This window comes from Somniosus microcephalus, chromosome 9 (assembly GCF_052327205.1).
Source record: "Somniosus microcephalus isolate GS21.2 chromosome 9, FLI_Smic_1.0, whole genome shotgun sequence".
NCBI lineage: Eukaryota > Metazoa > Chordata > Chondrichthyes > Squaliformes > Somniosidae > Somniosus > Somniosus microcephalus.
The window spans coordinates 237,952,032-237,967,508 of NC_140995.1; the positions used below are offsets into that span (position 1 = coordinate 237,952,032).

The following is a 15,477-nucleotide window of genomic DNA, read 5'->3' on the forward strand; positions in this document are numbered from 1 at the left end:
CTAATGACTGAAATTGCAGCATATAGCAGGAGATAATAGCAAATACTCATGGAGATGGATTATTACAAATCGTTGATGGATACTGAATTAGGAGACATATATAAAGAATTACGAAGAACAGAGATGTGGCTATACAAAATCTAAGTTACTAGGTACCTCGCCAGAAGAGAGTACATTGTTGAGATACTCAAGAAAGGACTCTTCCTTTATCTCATTATCGGTGAATATGAAAGTGATTCCCTTCCCCTCTGCCCCAGCTGTTCTGTACAGTATCTTCAAGTCATCCATCAGATTGCTGACATTATACGCTCTGAAAGAAGCAATAAAAAGATACATATTACAACAACAGCAACAACTTGTATGTATGTATTACCTTGAACATAGAAAAACATCCCAAGATGATTCAGAACCACAGAAGGAGAGATTGGGATAGCCGCCCAAAGCCTTAGTTAAAGTGATGGGTTTTAGGTGGCGAGGTGAAGGGAATTAAAGGGAATTCCAGAGCGTGGGGCCAAGGCTCACTTCAGGTGCAGTGATTGGTAAGGGGGTGCACCACTCCAGTATAGTCCTGCCAGGGTCTCCAGCATCATTGTAGTCTGCTGCAAACTCCATAATTTCAATATCAGAAAAGGACTGAATCTAATGGACCCAGAAGGAGACAGGAAATGTGACCCTGGGCAGCAGGGACAACAGCCTGAGGAGGCTGTTCTGAAGAAAGACCACTACCTTTGTCACCTGCTGTTCGCATATGGAACTCGGTTAATTCAGCTTCTGAAAGGTCATAGAGTCATAGAGTCATAGAGTTTTACAGCACAGAAAGAGGCCCTTCGGCCCATCGTGTCTGCGCCGCCCATCCATCCCTGTCCAGTCTAATCCCATTTTCCAGCATTTGGTCCATAGCCTTGTATGCAATGGCATTTCAAGTGCTCATCCAAATGCTTCTTGAATGTTGTGAGGGTTCCTGCCTCTACCACCCTTTCAGGCATTGAGTTCCACATTCCAACCACCCTCTGGGTGAAAAAGTTCCTCCTCAAATCCCCTCTAAATCTCCTGCCCCTTACCCTGAATCTATGCCCCCTTGTTATTGACCCCCCCACTAAGGGGAAAAGTTCCTCTTTATCTACCCTATCTATGCCCCTCCTCATTTTGTACACCTCAATCAGGTCCCCCCTCAGCCTTCTCTGCTCCAAGGAAAACAACCCCAGCCTGTCCAGCCTCTCTTCATAGCTGAGGCGCTCCATCCCAGGTAACATCCTGGTGAATCTTCTCTGCACCCTCTCCAAAGCAATCACATCCTTCCTATAGTGAGGTGACCAGAACTGCACACAGTACTCCAGCTGTGGCCTCACCAGCGTTTTGTACAGCTCCATCATAACCTCCCTGCTCTTATATTCTATGCCTCGGCTAATGAAGGCAAGTATCCCATATGCCTTTTTAACCACCTTATCTACCTGCTCCGCTGCCTTCAGAGATCTATGTACATGTACACCAAGGTCCCTCTGACCCTCTGTACTTCCTAGGGTCCTACCACTCATTGTGTATTCCCTTGCCTTATTTGTCCGTCCAAAATGCATCACCTCGCACTTTTCAGGGTTAAATTCCATTTGCCACTTTTCCGCCCATCTGACCAACCCGTTTATATCGTCCTGTAGCCGGAGGCTTTCCTCCTCGCAATTTACCACCCCACCAATTTTCGTGTCATCTGCGAACTTACTGATCATACCTTTTACATTCTCATCCAAATCATTTATGTAGATCACGAACAACAAGGGACCCAGCACCGATCCCTGAGGTACCCCACTGGACACAGGCTTCCAGTCACAAAAGCAACCTTCAACCATCACCCTCTGCCTCCTGCCACTCAGCCAGTTTAGGATCCAACGTGCCAAGGCACCCTGGATCCCATGGGCTCTTACCTTCTTAACCAGTCTCCTATGCGGGACTTTGTCAAAAGCTTTACTGAAGTCCATGTAAACCACATCCACAGCATTTCCCTCATCCACCCCACTAGTCACCCCCTCGAAAAATTCGATCAGATTTGTCAGACATGATTTACCCTTGACAAAGCCATGCTGACTATCCCCGATTAATCCTTGCCTCTCCAAGTGGAGATTAATTTTGTCCCTCAGAATTTTTTCCAATAATTTCCCCACCACAGATGTTAGACTCACTGGCCTGTAATTCCCTGGTTTATCCCTGCTACCCTTCTTGAATAATGGTACTACGTTAGCTGTTCTCCAGTCCTCTGGTACATCCCCTGTGGCCAGAGAGGTTCTGAAAATTAGTGTCAGAGCCCCTGCAATCTCCTCCTTTGCCTCCCACAGCAGCCTGGGATACATCTCGTCCGGGCCTGGGGATTTATCCACTTTTTGGCCATGTTTAGTTCTTCAATATGGGAAAAAAGGTGGTTGGCATTATTAGAGAGAGAGAGAGTGAGATACAGATTTCACTTAGCAACAGTCGAGGGAGAAAGAGAGACAGAGTTGCCTCAGCAGATCAACAGCCGGCGCAATCAACCGACCTTGGATATGTTTAGAAATGTTGGCCCAGAAATTCGGGTCGGAGGCTTCCCGCGGGTGCAAGCCCCCGACCTGCACTTTCCTAGCGCGCCGGCCGTTGTGCTGTGGGCCCGCGTGGGATTCCGATCCTGGGCCTGCTCCAACTGCCGGCGCGCAATGCTTGCGTATCCCAGGGGCGCAGTTAGTTCAATGCGTCCTCTGGCATCACCTGGGCCATGGAGAGCCAATGGTAGCAGGGAATGCCCATTCATAAAATTATTGACAGGAAGAGCTGTCAAAACTATAAATACTATAAGCCCCAAAACATCACTAAAACATCAAATAATTTTTTTTTTTAATCACATTTTTAAAATAAATATAAATTACATAAAATAACTATTTTAAACAATAATTTAAAACTCGCTGGAGTTTAGAAGAATGAGAGGGGATCTCATCAAAACTTATAAAATTCTAACAGGACTAGACAGACTAGATGCTGGAAGGATGTTCCCGATGGTCGGGGAGTCCAGAACCAGGGGTCACAGTCTAAGGATAAGGGGTAGGCCATTTAGGACAGAAATGAGGAGGAATTTCTTCACCCAGAGAGTGGTGAACCTGTGGAATTCTCTACCACAGAAGGCAGTAGAGGCCAATTCATTAAATATATTGAAGAAGGAGTTGGATATATTTCTCAAGGCTAAAGGGATCAATGGGTATGGGGAGAAAGCAGGGACCGGGTACTGAATTTGGATGATTAGCCATGATCACATTGAATGGCGGAGCAGGCTCAAGAGGCCGAATGGCCTACTCCTGCTCCTATCTTCTATGTTTCTATGTAATTTTTGAAAAAGTTAATTACATTTTCTAACGGGGCTAAAAATAAACTTACCTTTCTTTAAAGTATTTAAAAATAATAAACCTGTGGAAAAAATGTTTTAATTTTAATTAATTCACCACTTACCTTGTTAAAAGCAGGCCTTGCGCCTGCTTTTTACATGTGGAACTCCTGGAGACTTACCCTCCCGGAGAAAGTTGGAAAAAAAACATAAGTTCCATGCGCACGCGCTGCCTCTCCAGCGTACGTGTTCGACCTCTGAACCTCTTCCTTTAAGGGAACGGAAGTTCCGGTTTCCCGCGCATGCACAGTGCATGCACAAAACCGGCACTTCCGTTGGGCCTACGGGTGAGTACCCCGTGCGCACTCACCCGTGGGTGAGTACCCCATGCGTACTCACCCGTGGAGACCCGAATTTCTGGGCCGTTATGTTTATGATAAGAATGTCTAGAGACGAGAAGGGTTATGCTTACCACAGCAAGGTTGTTGATGTATGTTGATAGATTTGTGTCTTTGTACATAATATGCAGGAGCCACAGACTGCCATATAAGGAAATGCAACAAATACGAACCAGTATCTTCAGTACCATCGGTATATTAAGGGTGAGAAATTGGGCTCGGTAGTGCCCGTATTTTAGGCGTGACGAGTACCCTTAGAGTTCCAAAATGGCGCTGCGGTGCACGTGCTTACTTGTGATGCAAAGCCAGCTGGATACCACCTTCGTGCAGGCATTAGCGCGCGCCCAATGAACTTCTGCCGGAAGTATGCAGAGCAGGCAAATCATGATGTCAATCAGCGTGCAACACTGATATGAAACCAGTGCTGCCATTTTGCAGCTCAATGGTCAAGCCGACGCCCTCTCTTAAGCTCGCACAGCTGAACAGGAAGAACCCCCCCACCAGCAATATTAAAAAGGATCATGGTTACAGAACGGAAGAAGGCCATTTGGCCCATCGAGCCCATGACGGCTCTCTGCAAATGCACTTCAGTTAGTCCCACTCCCCCGCCCCTTCCCCATAGCCCTGCAATTTTTTTCCTTCAGGTACTTATCCAACTCTCCTTTGAAAGCCATGATTGAGTCTGCCTCCACCACCCTCTCAGGCAGTGCATTCCAGATCCTAACCACTCGCTAAGTAAAAAGGTTTTTCCTCATGTCGCCTTTGGTTCTTCTGCCAATCACCATAAATCTGTGTCTTCTGGTTCTCAACCCTTCTGCCAATGGGAACAGTTTCTCTCTATCTACTCTGTCCCGACCCCTCATAATTTTGTACACCTCCACCAAATCTCCTCTCAACTTTCTCTGCTCTAAGCAAAACAACCCCAGCTTCCCCAGTCTATCCGTGTAACTGAAGTCCCTCATCCCTGAAAACATTCCCGTAAATCTTTTCTGCAACCTCCCGAAGGCCTTCACATCCTTCCTAAAGTGTGGTGCCCAGAATTGGAAACAATACTCCAGTTGAAGTGTTTTATACAGGTTCATCATAATTTCCAAGCTTTTGTACTCTATATCTCTATTCATGAAGCCCAGGAACCCGTAAGCTTTTTAACTGATTTCTCAACCTGCATTGCATCTTCAATGATTTGTGCACATATACCCCTAGGTGTCCCTGTTCATGCGCCCCTTTTAGGATTGTACCCTTTAGTTTATATTTCCACTCTTCATTCTTTCTACCAAAATGTATTACTTCACAATTTTCTGTGTTAAATTTCATCTACTACATGTCCGCCCATTGCACCAGCCTATCTATGTCCTCTTGAAGTCTATCACTATCCTCCTCACTGTTGTTTTTTTATTCGTTTATAAGATGTGGGCATTGCTGGCAAAGTCAGCATTTATTGCCCATCCCTAATTGCCCTTGAGAAAGTGGTGGTGTGCCGCTGTAAGAAACAGTTATTAGATTCATGGATGAAGTTTGACTCTTCGAACAGAAATTAAAACTGCAGTTAGGAATAAATGGGGGAAGTATCAGCAAGGTCAAATAACAAACACTGAAAGGCCTGAAAGTGATAAGGGGATCGTAAAATGCAAGACAACACAGGGTAGTGGTACCATAGCTAGACAAAATGAAGCCGAAAAGTCATGTCCTTAAAGAAACATAACAAAACATTCCTCAGAAAGATAAGAGAAAGGCCTCGTCAGCCAGGCAGAAAGGGGCAGTGAGAAATGTTTTCCCGCAGCACATTTGGATGATAGATGATTGACAATAGATAGATCACAGCCCACCAAAATAGCTATAAGAATAGAGGGCTGAGAGTGGGAATCAGTCAGCGAGGGGCGAAGGCTTCTTCGAGGTGGAAATTGTGGTGTCCGTGTATAATGAGACACAGACTGCGGAGAACGGTACAACAGGTGTTTACTCAACGTGGTTCACACTGCAACTGATCTGTACAGATTACTACTCAGTGTTATATACAGGTGTGGTCACTGCCCGAACTGCAGTATACATGAGCTGTAAAACATAGTTCCCCCCTTAAAGGTATATACATTACAATTCCTCCCCTTTTAGATTAACAGTACCATAACACTCATTTAACAATTAAATATCAAACTAATTACAATTAACACTTTTAACATGCAACATTAGCTGAAAATAGTCTATTTATATATTCAGTCTTTGGGGAGGCTTCCTGATCCTTTCTGGATAGCGCCTTTCCCGAGTGTCTTGCTCTTGGTGCGGAGGCGATTCTGGCCCCCTGTCGTCGGTTGGTTCATCAGCTTCCGATGCTACTGTTTCTGGGGTAGATGAGACCTGTACGTCGGGTTCATCACCAGGTACGTATGGGCGAGGCATGGGGTTGACTTGTTCCTGTGACTCTAGGATCTGGTCAGCATGGCGTCTCACGATGCTCTCCCCAACGTCCACTGTGTACATTAGTGGCCCCTGCCGTGTGCATATCGTTCCTGGCTGCCATTTTTCTGTTCAGTAGTCGCGGGCCAAGACTGGATGCCCGACATTGAAGCTCCTTGTTGGCTTCTCATGGATGTGCTGGAATTGCTTACTCTCAACATCTCTTCGTACGTTTGGTCTGAGCAAATCCAGGCGAGATCTTAACCTTCGGCTAAAGAACATCATGGCTGGGGCCTGGTTGGTGACTGCATGTGTCGCATTCCGGTAGGCTGTAGTGTATGTGCCTTTAAGAGCCCCAGGTGTGCTGTAATGCCGGTAATGGCCACTCGGGCTATATAAGCCTGTATATTGTGTTATATCCGTTAGAACCCCACCCAGACTTTGCTTAGTAAACACCTATGAACCAACTCCTGTCTCCAGTGTCTCTATCAACAGACGGACACTGCAGTGGCGACGAAGTGGAAACGGACTTAACTGCAATTCGGCAGCACCTCAAGGACATCAATTCCTCGGGTGTCCAGAAGACTCAAGAAAGCGAGAGAAGCTGTGGTTTCACCAGCTGGCCAAGCTGGTGGCAGGTACTGCGCTAATTCTTCCTGGGCGTCAGGCTGGGGCTCCAGCGGCTGGCTCTACAGCTGAGACAGGCAGCGAAATCGGAGGCAAGCAATAACGGACGGGGAGGGAGCACTCAGGAGATGGCCGGCGCTGCAAGCAGGTCGGCGTTCAGACCTGGAGAGAAAGTCCGGCGGGAACGAGTCTCCAACTGTAAATAAATAAATAAATAAAAAGAAAAAGAACGGAAACCGCGGGAAACAGCGATGTCATCGGCAGCAGCGACGGGAAAAGCGCGGGAAGTGCCATATCTTTTCTAAGATGCCTAAGTCTGGCAATATTGATGCTTTTGATAGCGAATTAGAGGATTGGACCACATATGTGGAAAGAGTAGAGGTATATTGCACTGCAAATGGAATAGAAGATGAAAAAAAAGCTTCAGTACTGCTAAATCTAATGGGCGCAAAGACATACGGGCTGTTACAAAATTTAATCACTCCAGCCAAACCAAAGGACAAGAATTTTAAAGAAATTGTTGATAGCCTGCAGGAGCACTTAAACCCAACACCGCTGCTGATAGCGGAACGATTCAAATTCTTCAAGAGAAATCAACACAAGAATGAAAGTAACGCTGATTACCTCACCGAATTAAGAAAGCTATCAAAGTACTGCCAATTCGGGGCAGGACTAGCAGATTATCTTCGAGACAAATTCATCTGCGGTCTCTTAAGTGAAGGAACACAAAAAAGGCTGCTTTCTGAAAAAGATTTAACACTGGACAAGGCTTTCAGTATGGCTGTATCATACGAAGCAGCAGCAAGAGGAGCTGCAGAGATACAACAAAAGACACAGGACTTCGGCACCCATGAAATGACACAGGGTTTCGAAAGATGTTATCGCTGCGGCAGATCCACCCATAACCAAAGGGACTGCTGGTTCAAGGACAAAGCATACAGGCAATGCGGAAAGATTGGACACATTGCATGGGTATGCCAATCTGGACAAAATAAATCCACAGACAGAAAACAAAAAAATCAATAAAGAAAAGTACAGAAAGGTACAAATGATGATGGACAATAGCTCCGAAGACCAGAAGAGCGATAGCGACTCCGAAAACAAGAGACTAAGCTGTCTCAAATTACATAATGTGCTTGCCAAAGATGATTACCAAACCATTTGGGTTACCCTCACGATAGCAGGGTCCCCAGTTAAAATGGAGCTAGATACAGGATCAGCTCTAACCGTAATAAATCGACGGGATTACGAGAGGCTATTTCCGCATATACCTTTAAAAGACACATCCATTATCTTAAAAACATATACGGGGCAGAAAGTATACCCCAAAGGCAAAGAAATACAAAAGTTGTATTTATACATGCTACAAGATGGTGGTCCACCGTTGTTGGGATGTGAATGGATCAGAAAGATACGTTTAGACTGGCACTCCATTCAGGCACTGACGGTGACCAGTAAGGAAAAAAACGATGATGACATCATACCTGAACGATTAAAAGACATCTTGGCCAACGCCAAAGAAGTGTTTCAAGAGAAACTAGGAACCTTGAAAGGCATCACCGCCTCAATAAAAGTGGAAGATGCAGCAATTCCCAAGTTTTTTAAGGCAAGACCGGTGCCATACGCAATTCATCCAGCAGTCGAGGCAGAGCTGGAGAATTTGGAAAAGGCAGGCGTATTATCCAAAATAGATTGGAGCGAGTGGGCAACACCCATCGTTCCAGTCATGAAGAAAGCATTGAATAATGATAAATCTGAAGAACAGAGAAAAATTCGCATCTGTGGAGATTTCAAGGTGACTGTAAACCCGATCCTTCACACAGTACAGTATCCTCTTCCGAGGATAGAAGATATTTTCGCCTCATTATCCGGAGGGAAACGTTTCACCAAAATTAACTTGGCACAGGCATATCTACAGATGGAGGTTGAAGAGGCCTCTAAAAAATATCTCACGATAAATACACACAAAGGTCTATACCAGTACAATCGACTGGTTTTTGGAGTAGCATCCGCTCCAGCTATCTGGCAAAGAGCTATGGAGCAAGTCCTTCAAGGGATTCCGGGTAATCAATGCTACCTAGACGACATCCTTGTAACAGGAGAAAATGACAACGAGCACCTTGCCAATTTGGAGCAGGTGCTCACTAGGCTGAGAGAACGGGGCCTACGAGCAAATCGCCCCAAGTGCGAATTTTTCCAAAATCAAATATCATATTGGGGCCACATAATTAATAAGGAAGGGTTGCATAAGTCACCTGAAAAAATTGAAGCAGTCATAAAAGCTCCAGCACCTGAAAATGTTTCACAATTAAGGTCGTTCCTGGGATTAATAAATTACTATCATAAATTTTTACCGAACTTATCAACTCTTCTACACCCCCTTAATGAACTGCTACAAACAGGAATGATTTGGAAATGGAACGAAGACTGTAAACGTGCCTTCCATAAATGCAAAGACTTAATCACATCCGAAGAAGTTTTGGCTCATTACAACCCATCACTGCCAATCAGACTGGCGTGCGATGCATCCCCTTACGGCATAGGAGCAGTATTATCGCATAAATTCCCTGATGGCTCAGAACGGCCGATAGCTTTTGCGTCACGCTCATTAAACTCAGCTGAGCGTAACTATGCCCAAATCGACAGGGAAGCACTCAGCCTGGTATGGGGAGTGAAGAAATTCAACCATTACCTACACGGACAAAAATTTACCTTGTTGACTGACCATCAACCCCTCATCTCCATATTCAACCCTAAAAAGGGTGTTCCCATTATGACAGCGCAAAGGCTACAGAGGTGGTCCCTTTTTCTAGGGGCACACCAATACAACATAGAATACGAAGGATCAAAACAGCATGGGAATGCTGACGGTTTATCGCGCCTACCGTTGCCAACGGTAGAAGAGGCACCTACAGTAGACCCAGTGGAGATGTTCCACTCTACCATAGTGGAATGTCTACCAGTAACAAATTCTGCCATTGAAAGGGAGACGAGAAATGACCCGACTCTCTCACGGGTCTACGATTTAACAGTGAAGGGATGGCCAGCACATGGCGAGCCACTGTTGCCAGCATTCTCGCAAAGAAGAGAACAGCTGTCAGTGTGCCGAGGAACCTTGATGTGTGGATCCAGAGTGGTGATTCCACCCAAACTCCAGGATAAAGTGCTAAAGGAGCTTCACGAGGGGCATCTGGGTGGAGTGAAAATGAAGAACCTAGCTAGGGCGTTTGTATGGTGGCCAGGTATCGATGGAGACATCGAAGAAATGACCAAGAGCTGCCTAGGATGCCAGAAGGTCCAAAACGCTCCACCACAAGCCCCTCTACATCCATGGGAGTGGCCCTCATCTCCCTGGCAAAGGGTACTGATGCGCTATCAATTACTCATAAAAGACTGAGAGTTAAGAGAGTAACTAAAGGCTTTTATTAACAAAAGAATGAAGGTCTGCCTTGAGTGGTCGACCGGTCCAGAAATACAAAGGGCTGGGGAGCAGTCACCTTTATACTAGGACTTGTGGGAGGAGTCAGCCGAGGCATGTCCAGGCATGTACACAGTGGAATACAAACAGTGGTTTACCACATTCACCCCTTGTTTAAAATTGAGTCCGGCGGGGTGAAGTGTATTAAAAGTTAGTGTATTGGAGTCTCTCCGGAGGTCTTGTCTGCCGCTGTGATCGGCGTGGCGACGGCAGGGGTAGTGGAGCTTCCGGCGTCAAGTCCTGCGTGGGCTGTGGCACAGGCGTGTCGTCCTCGTAGATGTCGAGCGGGTCGCGGGGCCCAGGCCTGCTGTCTGCTGGGGCTGGATATCGGATCGTGGGGGGGGGTGGTAGTGAGTAGTGGGTTACTGCGGCCCCCGAGGGTGCAAGGTCTCTTATGGAGACTGTGTCCTCCCGCCCGTCCGGGTATGTAATGTAAGCATACTGGGGGTTGGCGTGGAGGAGGTCGACCCTCTCGACCAGGGGGTCTGTTTTATGGGTCCTCACGTGCCTTCTCAGTAGGACCGGCCCTGGGGACGTCAGCCATGGCGGTAGCGATGTCCCCGATGTGGACTTCCTTGGGAAGACAAACATTTTCTCATGAGGGGTGGCGTTAGTGGCAGTGCAGAGCAGTGACCGAATAGAGTGGAGCGCATCGGGGAGCACATTCTGCCAGCGGGAGGTTGGAAGGCACCTAGACTTTAAGGCTAGCAGGGCGGCCTTCCAAACTGTCGCATTTTCTCTTTCCACCTGTCCGTTCCCCCGGGGGTTGTAACTGGTGGTCCTGCTTGTGGCAATACCCCTAGTTAGCAGGTACTGACGGAGTTCGTCGCTCATAAACGATGAGCCCCGGTCGCTATGGATATAGCTGGGGAAACCGAACAGGGTGAAGAGGTCGTTCAGACATTTAATGACCGTGGCACTGGTCATGTCCGGGCAGGGGATGGCGAACGGGAAACGGGAGTACTCATCAATAATATTGAGGAAGTACACATTGCGGTCGGAGGAGGGGAGAGGCCCTTTAAAATCAACGCTCAGGCGCTCGAAGGGGCGAGTGGCTTTTATCAGGTGGGCCCTGTCTGGTCTATAAAAGTGCGGTTTGCACTCAGCGCAGACTTGGCAGTTCCTGGTCATGGTCCTGACCTCCTCAATAGAGTAAGGCAGGTTGCGGGCCTTGATGAAGTGGAAGAACCTGGTGACCCCCGGGTGGCAGAGGTCATTGTGGAGGGCCCGCAGTCTATCGATCTGCGCGCTGGCGCAGGTGCCACGCGATAGCGCATCCGGGGGTTCATTGAGCTTCCCGGGCCGGTACAAGATCTCGTAATTGTAGGTGGAAAGTTCGATTCTCCACCTCAAGATCTTGTCATTTTTGATTTTGCCCCTCTGCTTGTTGTTAAACATGAAAGCAACTGAACGTTGGTCAGTGAGCAGGGTAAATCGTTTTCCGGCCAGGTAGTGCCTCCAATGACGCACAGCCTCCACAATTGCCTGGGCCTCCTTCTCAACAGTGGAGTGTCTGGTCTCCGGGCCTTGGAGGGTTCGTGAAAAGAAGGCCACGGGTCTCCCCGCCTGATTGAGGGTAGCGGCCAGGGCAAAGTCGGACGCGTCGCTTTCCACCTGGAAGGGGATGGATTCGTCCACTGCGTGCATGGTGGCTTTGGCAATGTCTTCCTTGATACGGTGGAAGGCTAAGCGGGCCTCTGCCGTCAAGGGAAAAGAGGTAGACTTGATCAGCAGATGGGCCTTGTCCGCGTAGTAGGGGACCCACTGGGCATAATAGGAGAAAAACCCTAGGCACCTCTTCAGGGCCTTGAGGCAGTGGGGCAGTGGGAGTTCCATAAGGGGACGCATCCGGTCGGGGTCGGGGCCGATAACTCCGTGTTCCACAACACAGCCAAGGATGGCGAGGCGGTTTGTGCGGAATATGCACTTCTCCTTGTTATATGTCAGGTTCAGGAGTTGGGCGGTGCGGAGGAATTTTTCGAGGTTTGCGTCATGGTCCTGCAAGTCACGGCCGCAGATGGTCACATTGTCCAGATATGGGAAAGTGGCCTGCAACGCATTTTGATCTACCATCCGGTCCATCTCCCTTTGGAAGACGGAGACCCCGTTGGTGACGCCAAAGGGAACCCTAAGGAAGTGGTAGAGGCGGCCGTTTGCCTCAAAGGCAGTATACTGGCGGTCCTCAGGGCGGATAGGGAGCTGGTGGTACGCTGATTTCAGGTCAATGGTCGAGAAGACGCGGTACTGCGCGATCTGGCTGACCATATCAGCTATGCGGGGGAGTGGGTAGGCGTCCAGCAGGGTGTAGCGATTTATTGTCTGGCTGTAGTCGATGACCAGGCGCTGCTTCTCGCCGGTCTTAACGACCACAACCTGGGCTCGCCAGGGGCTGGTGCTGCCCTCAATAATCCCTTCCTTCAGGAGCCGCTCCACTTCGGTTTTAATGAAAACCCTGTCCCCGGCACTGTATCGCCTGCTCTTTGTGGCGATGGGCTTACAGTCGGGGGTGAGGTTAGCAAACAGTGGGTGGGGGGTGACTCTGAGTGTGGAGAGGTTGCACCTGGTGCGCGGCGGGCAATTTGGGAGCTGCTGGCTGCGGACTGTGAGTGGGGGTAGGGGTCCACCGTACGCCATCATAACACTTTTAAGGTGGCACTGAAAATCTAACCCCAGCAGGACGGCAGCGCAGAGGTAGGGCAGGACCAGAAGTTTAAAATGATCGTACACGGTCCCGTCTACTACGAGTGTCACTATGCAGTAGCCGCCGATGTCCGCCGACTGGGACTCGGAGGCCATAGAAATCCGCTGGTGCGCAGGCAGGACTGGGAGAGAGCAATGCCGCACCGTGTCGGGGTGGATGAAGCTCTCCATGCTCCCAGAGTCAAAAAGGCAGATTGTATCATGGCCATTTACCTTAATGTCCATTGTGGAACTGGCCAGCTGGTGCGGTCTCGCTTGGTCCAGTGTAACAGATGCCAGCGTAGGGGTCGGTGTGTCGCTGCGGGTATCAGATGAGGCGGTGTTGGGGGCCTGCTGCGTTCCGGCTGTCATCCAAGATGGCGGCGTCCATGATCCCCATGTGGCTGGAGGCGTCCAAAATGGCTGCTGTACCGGTGGTTCGCACATGGCCGGGGAGGCCCAAGATGGCGGCCCGCATGGCCCACACGCGGCGCTGCTGGGGTTCGGGGTGGCTTTGGCTCTGCAGACGTTAGCGTAGTGTCCCTTCTTCCTGCAGCCCGAGCAGATCACATTTTTCGCCAGGCAGCGCGCTCTGGGGTGTTTTGCCTGGCCACAGAAGTAGCATTTCTGGCCTTGGGGCACTGCTGTCTGGCCTTGGGACACTGCTGCAGTAGTTGGGCCGTTGCTGGGGTGTGGCTGGGGTGGCACGGCGCTATGAGGCGGTCCTACCGTGTCCCAGGCTGTCATTCCCCGCGGCGTCCACGGTGCAGAGGAGTAGGCATCCATGCCCCGGTAGGCTGCATCCAATGATAGTGCGAGTTCAGAGGCCTTGTTGAGGTCGAGGTCACTCTGCTCCAACAGTCGCTGTCGGGTGTAATTGGATCTGTGGCCCGCTACAAAAGCGTCCCAGATAAGTTCCTCTGTGTACACGGCGGCCTTTACATCCTTACAACCACAGGCCCGGCCAAGCACAGACAGTGCCTGAAGGTATTCCACGGTCGATTCCCCAGGTTGTTGTTTACGACTCCCCAGAAGGTGCCTGGCGTACACTTCGTTCACTGGGCGCGTGTACTGGTCCTTGAGGAGCTTGATAGCGTCCGCGTACGAGGTCGCGTCTTGGATGACCGAGTACACTCGGTGGTTCACTTTGGAGGTCAGGACATCCAGTTTGTCCTCGTCCGATTTGATTGCTGCGGAGGCGGTCAGGAATTTTTCGAAACACTTAAGCCAGTGAGTAAACTTGGTGGATGAGTCCGCCTCCCGATGATCTAAGTCCAGGCATGCTGGTGTGAGGATCTTCTCCATTATAAAAATTTTGTTAATAAAATTGATGCGCTATCAATTACTCATAAAAGACTGAGAGTTAAGCGAGTAACTAAAGGCTTTTATTAACAAAAGAATGAAGGTCTGCCTCGAGTGGTCGACCGGTCCAGAAATACAAAGGGCTGGGGAGCAGTCACCTTTATACTAGGACTTGTGGGAGGAGTCAGCCGAGGCATGTCCAGGCATGTACACAGTGGAATACAAACAGTGGTTTACCACAGGTACACATCGACTTTGCTGGACCATTTATGGACTCAATGTTCTTAATCGCAGTTGATGCACACTCCAAGTGGCCGGAGGTAATAAAGATGTCCTCCACCACCACGGAAAAAACCATCACAGTATTAAGAACCATATTTGCCAGGAATGGGCTGCCGGAACAGATCTGTTCTGATAATGGACCGCAATTTGTGTCCGAAGAATTCAGGAAGTTCTTAAAAAACAATGGGGTTAAGCACTACACATCCGCCCCATACCATCCCGCCACCAATGGATTGGCTGAAAGGTTTGTCCAGACCTTGAAGAAGGCCATAAAGGCCATGGGTAATGAAGACATAAAACTTCAGCACAAGGTGGATAACTTCTTATTCGCATACAGGAATGCAACACATATGGTTACCAACCAAACTCCCGCCATGATGTTCTTCAATAGAAACCTAAGATGCCGGCTGGATTTGGTCAAGCCCAACATCAGAAGGGACGTGGAGAACCGGCAGTTTCAAGGCATGAATGAAAGGCCAACTAGAACCTTCCAGATAGGTCAACAAGTTTTGGCCCGGGACTACCGTACCAAGAAATGGCAGCCTGGAACTATCTGCACACGACTAGGACCACTGATGTATACCGTGGACATCGGAGAATGCATAATAAGGCGCCATGCTGACCAAATCATAGAGTCATCCGAAAAGGGACAACCTACACCACAACTCTATACTTCTAACGATGAAGTAGAGATACCCATATCTACCTCCGATCCGGTGATACTGGAACCCGATGAACCCGACACTGGCATTCAAGCTGAATCAGCCTTGCCAAAAGAACCTACTACACCACCAGAAACTACTACACCACAGAGGCGTTATCCGGACCGAGTCAGGAAGCCTCCTGAGAGACTGACTTATAATTAATTAACTACAGCAATGTGTATATTATTTTTCTTATAACATGTAATTAATAATTACTTAAAATATGATGTACTGGTCAGCTAAAAGGGGAGGAATTGTAGTGTATGTGCCTTTAAGAGCCCC

The 15,477-nt window shown here is 48.6% G+C and overlaps 1 protein-coding gene across 1 annotated transcript in view; it reads right to left on the bottom strand.

The window, feature by feature from the left end:
- LOC147113152 (dynein axonemal heavy chain 8-like) overlaps nt 1-15,477 on the bottom strand; it is a 1,456,516-nt gene that overhangs the window by 551,642 nt on the left and 889,397 nt on the right. Inside the window, exon 35 of the mRNA XM_085998053.1 lies at nt 157-310. Within this exon, the coding sequence (XP_085854179.1) occupies nt 157-310 (154 nt within the window). The remainder of the gene's footprint in view (nt 1-156; nt 311-15,477) is intronic.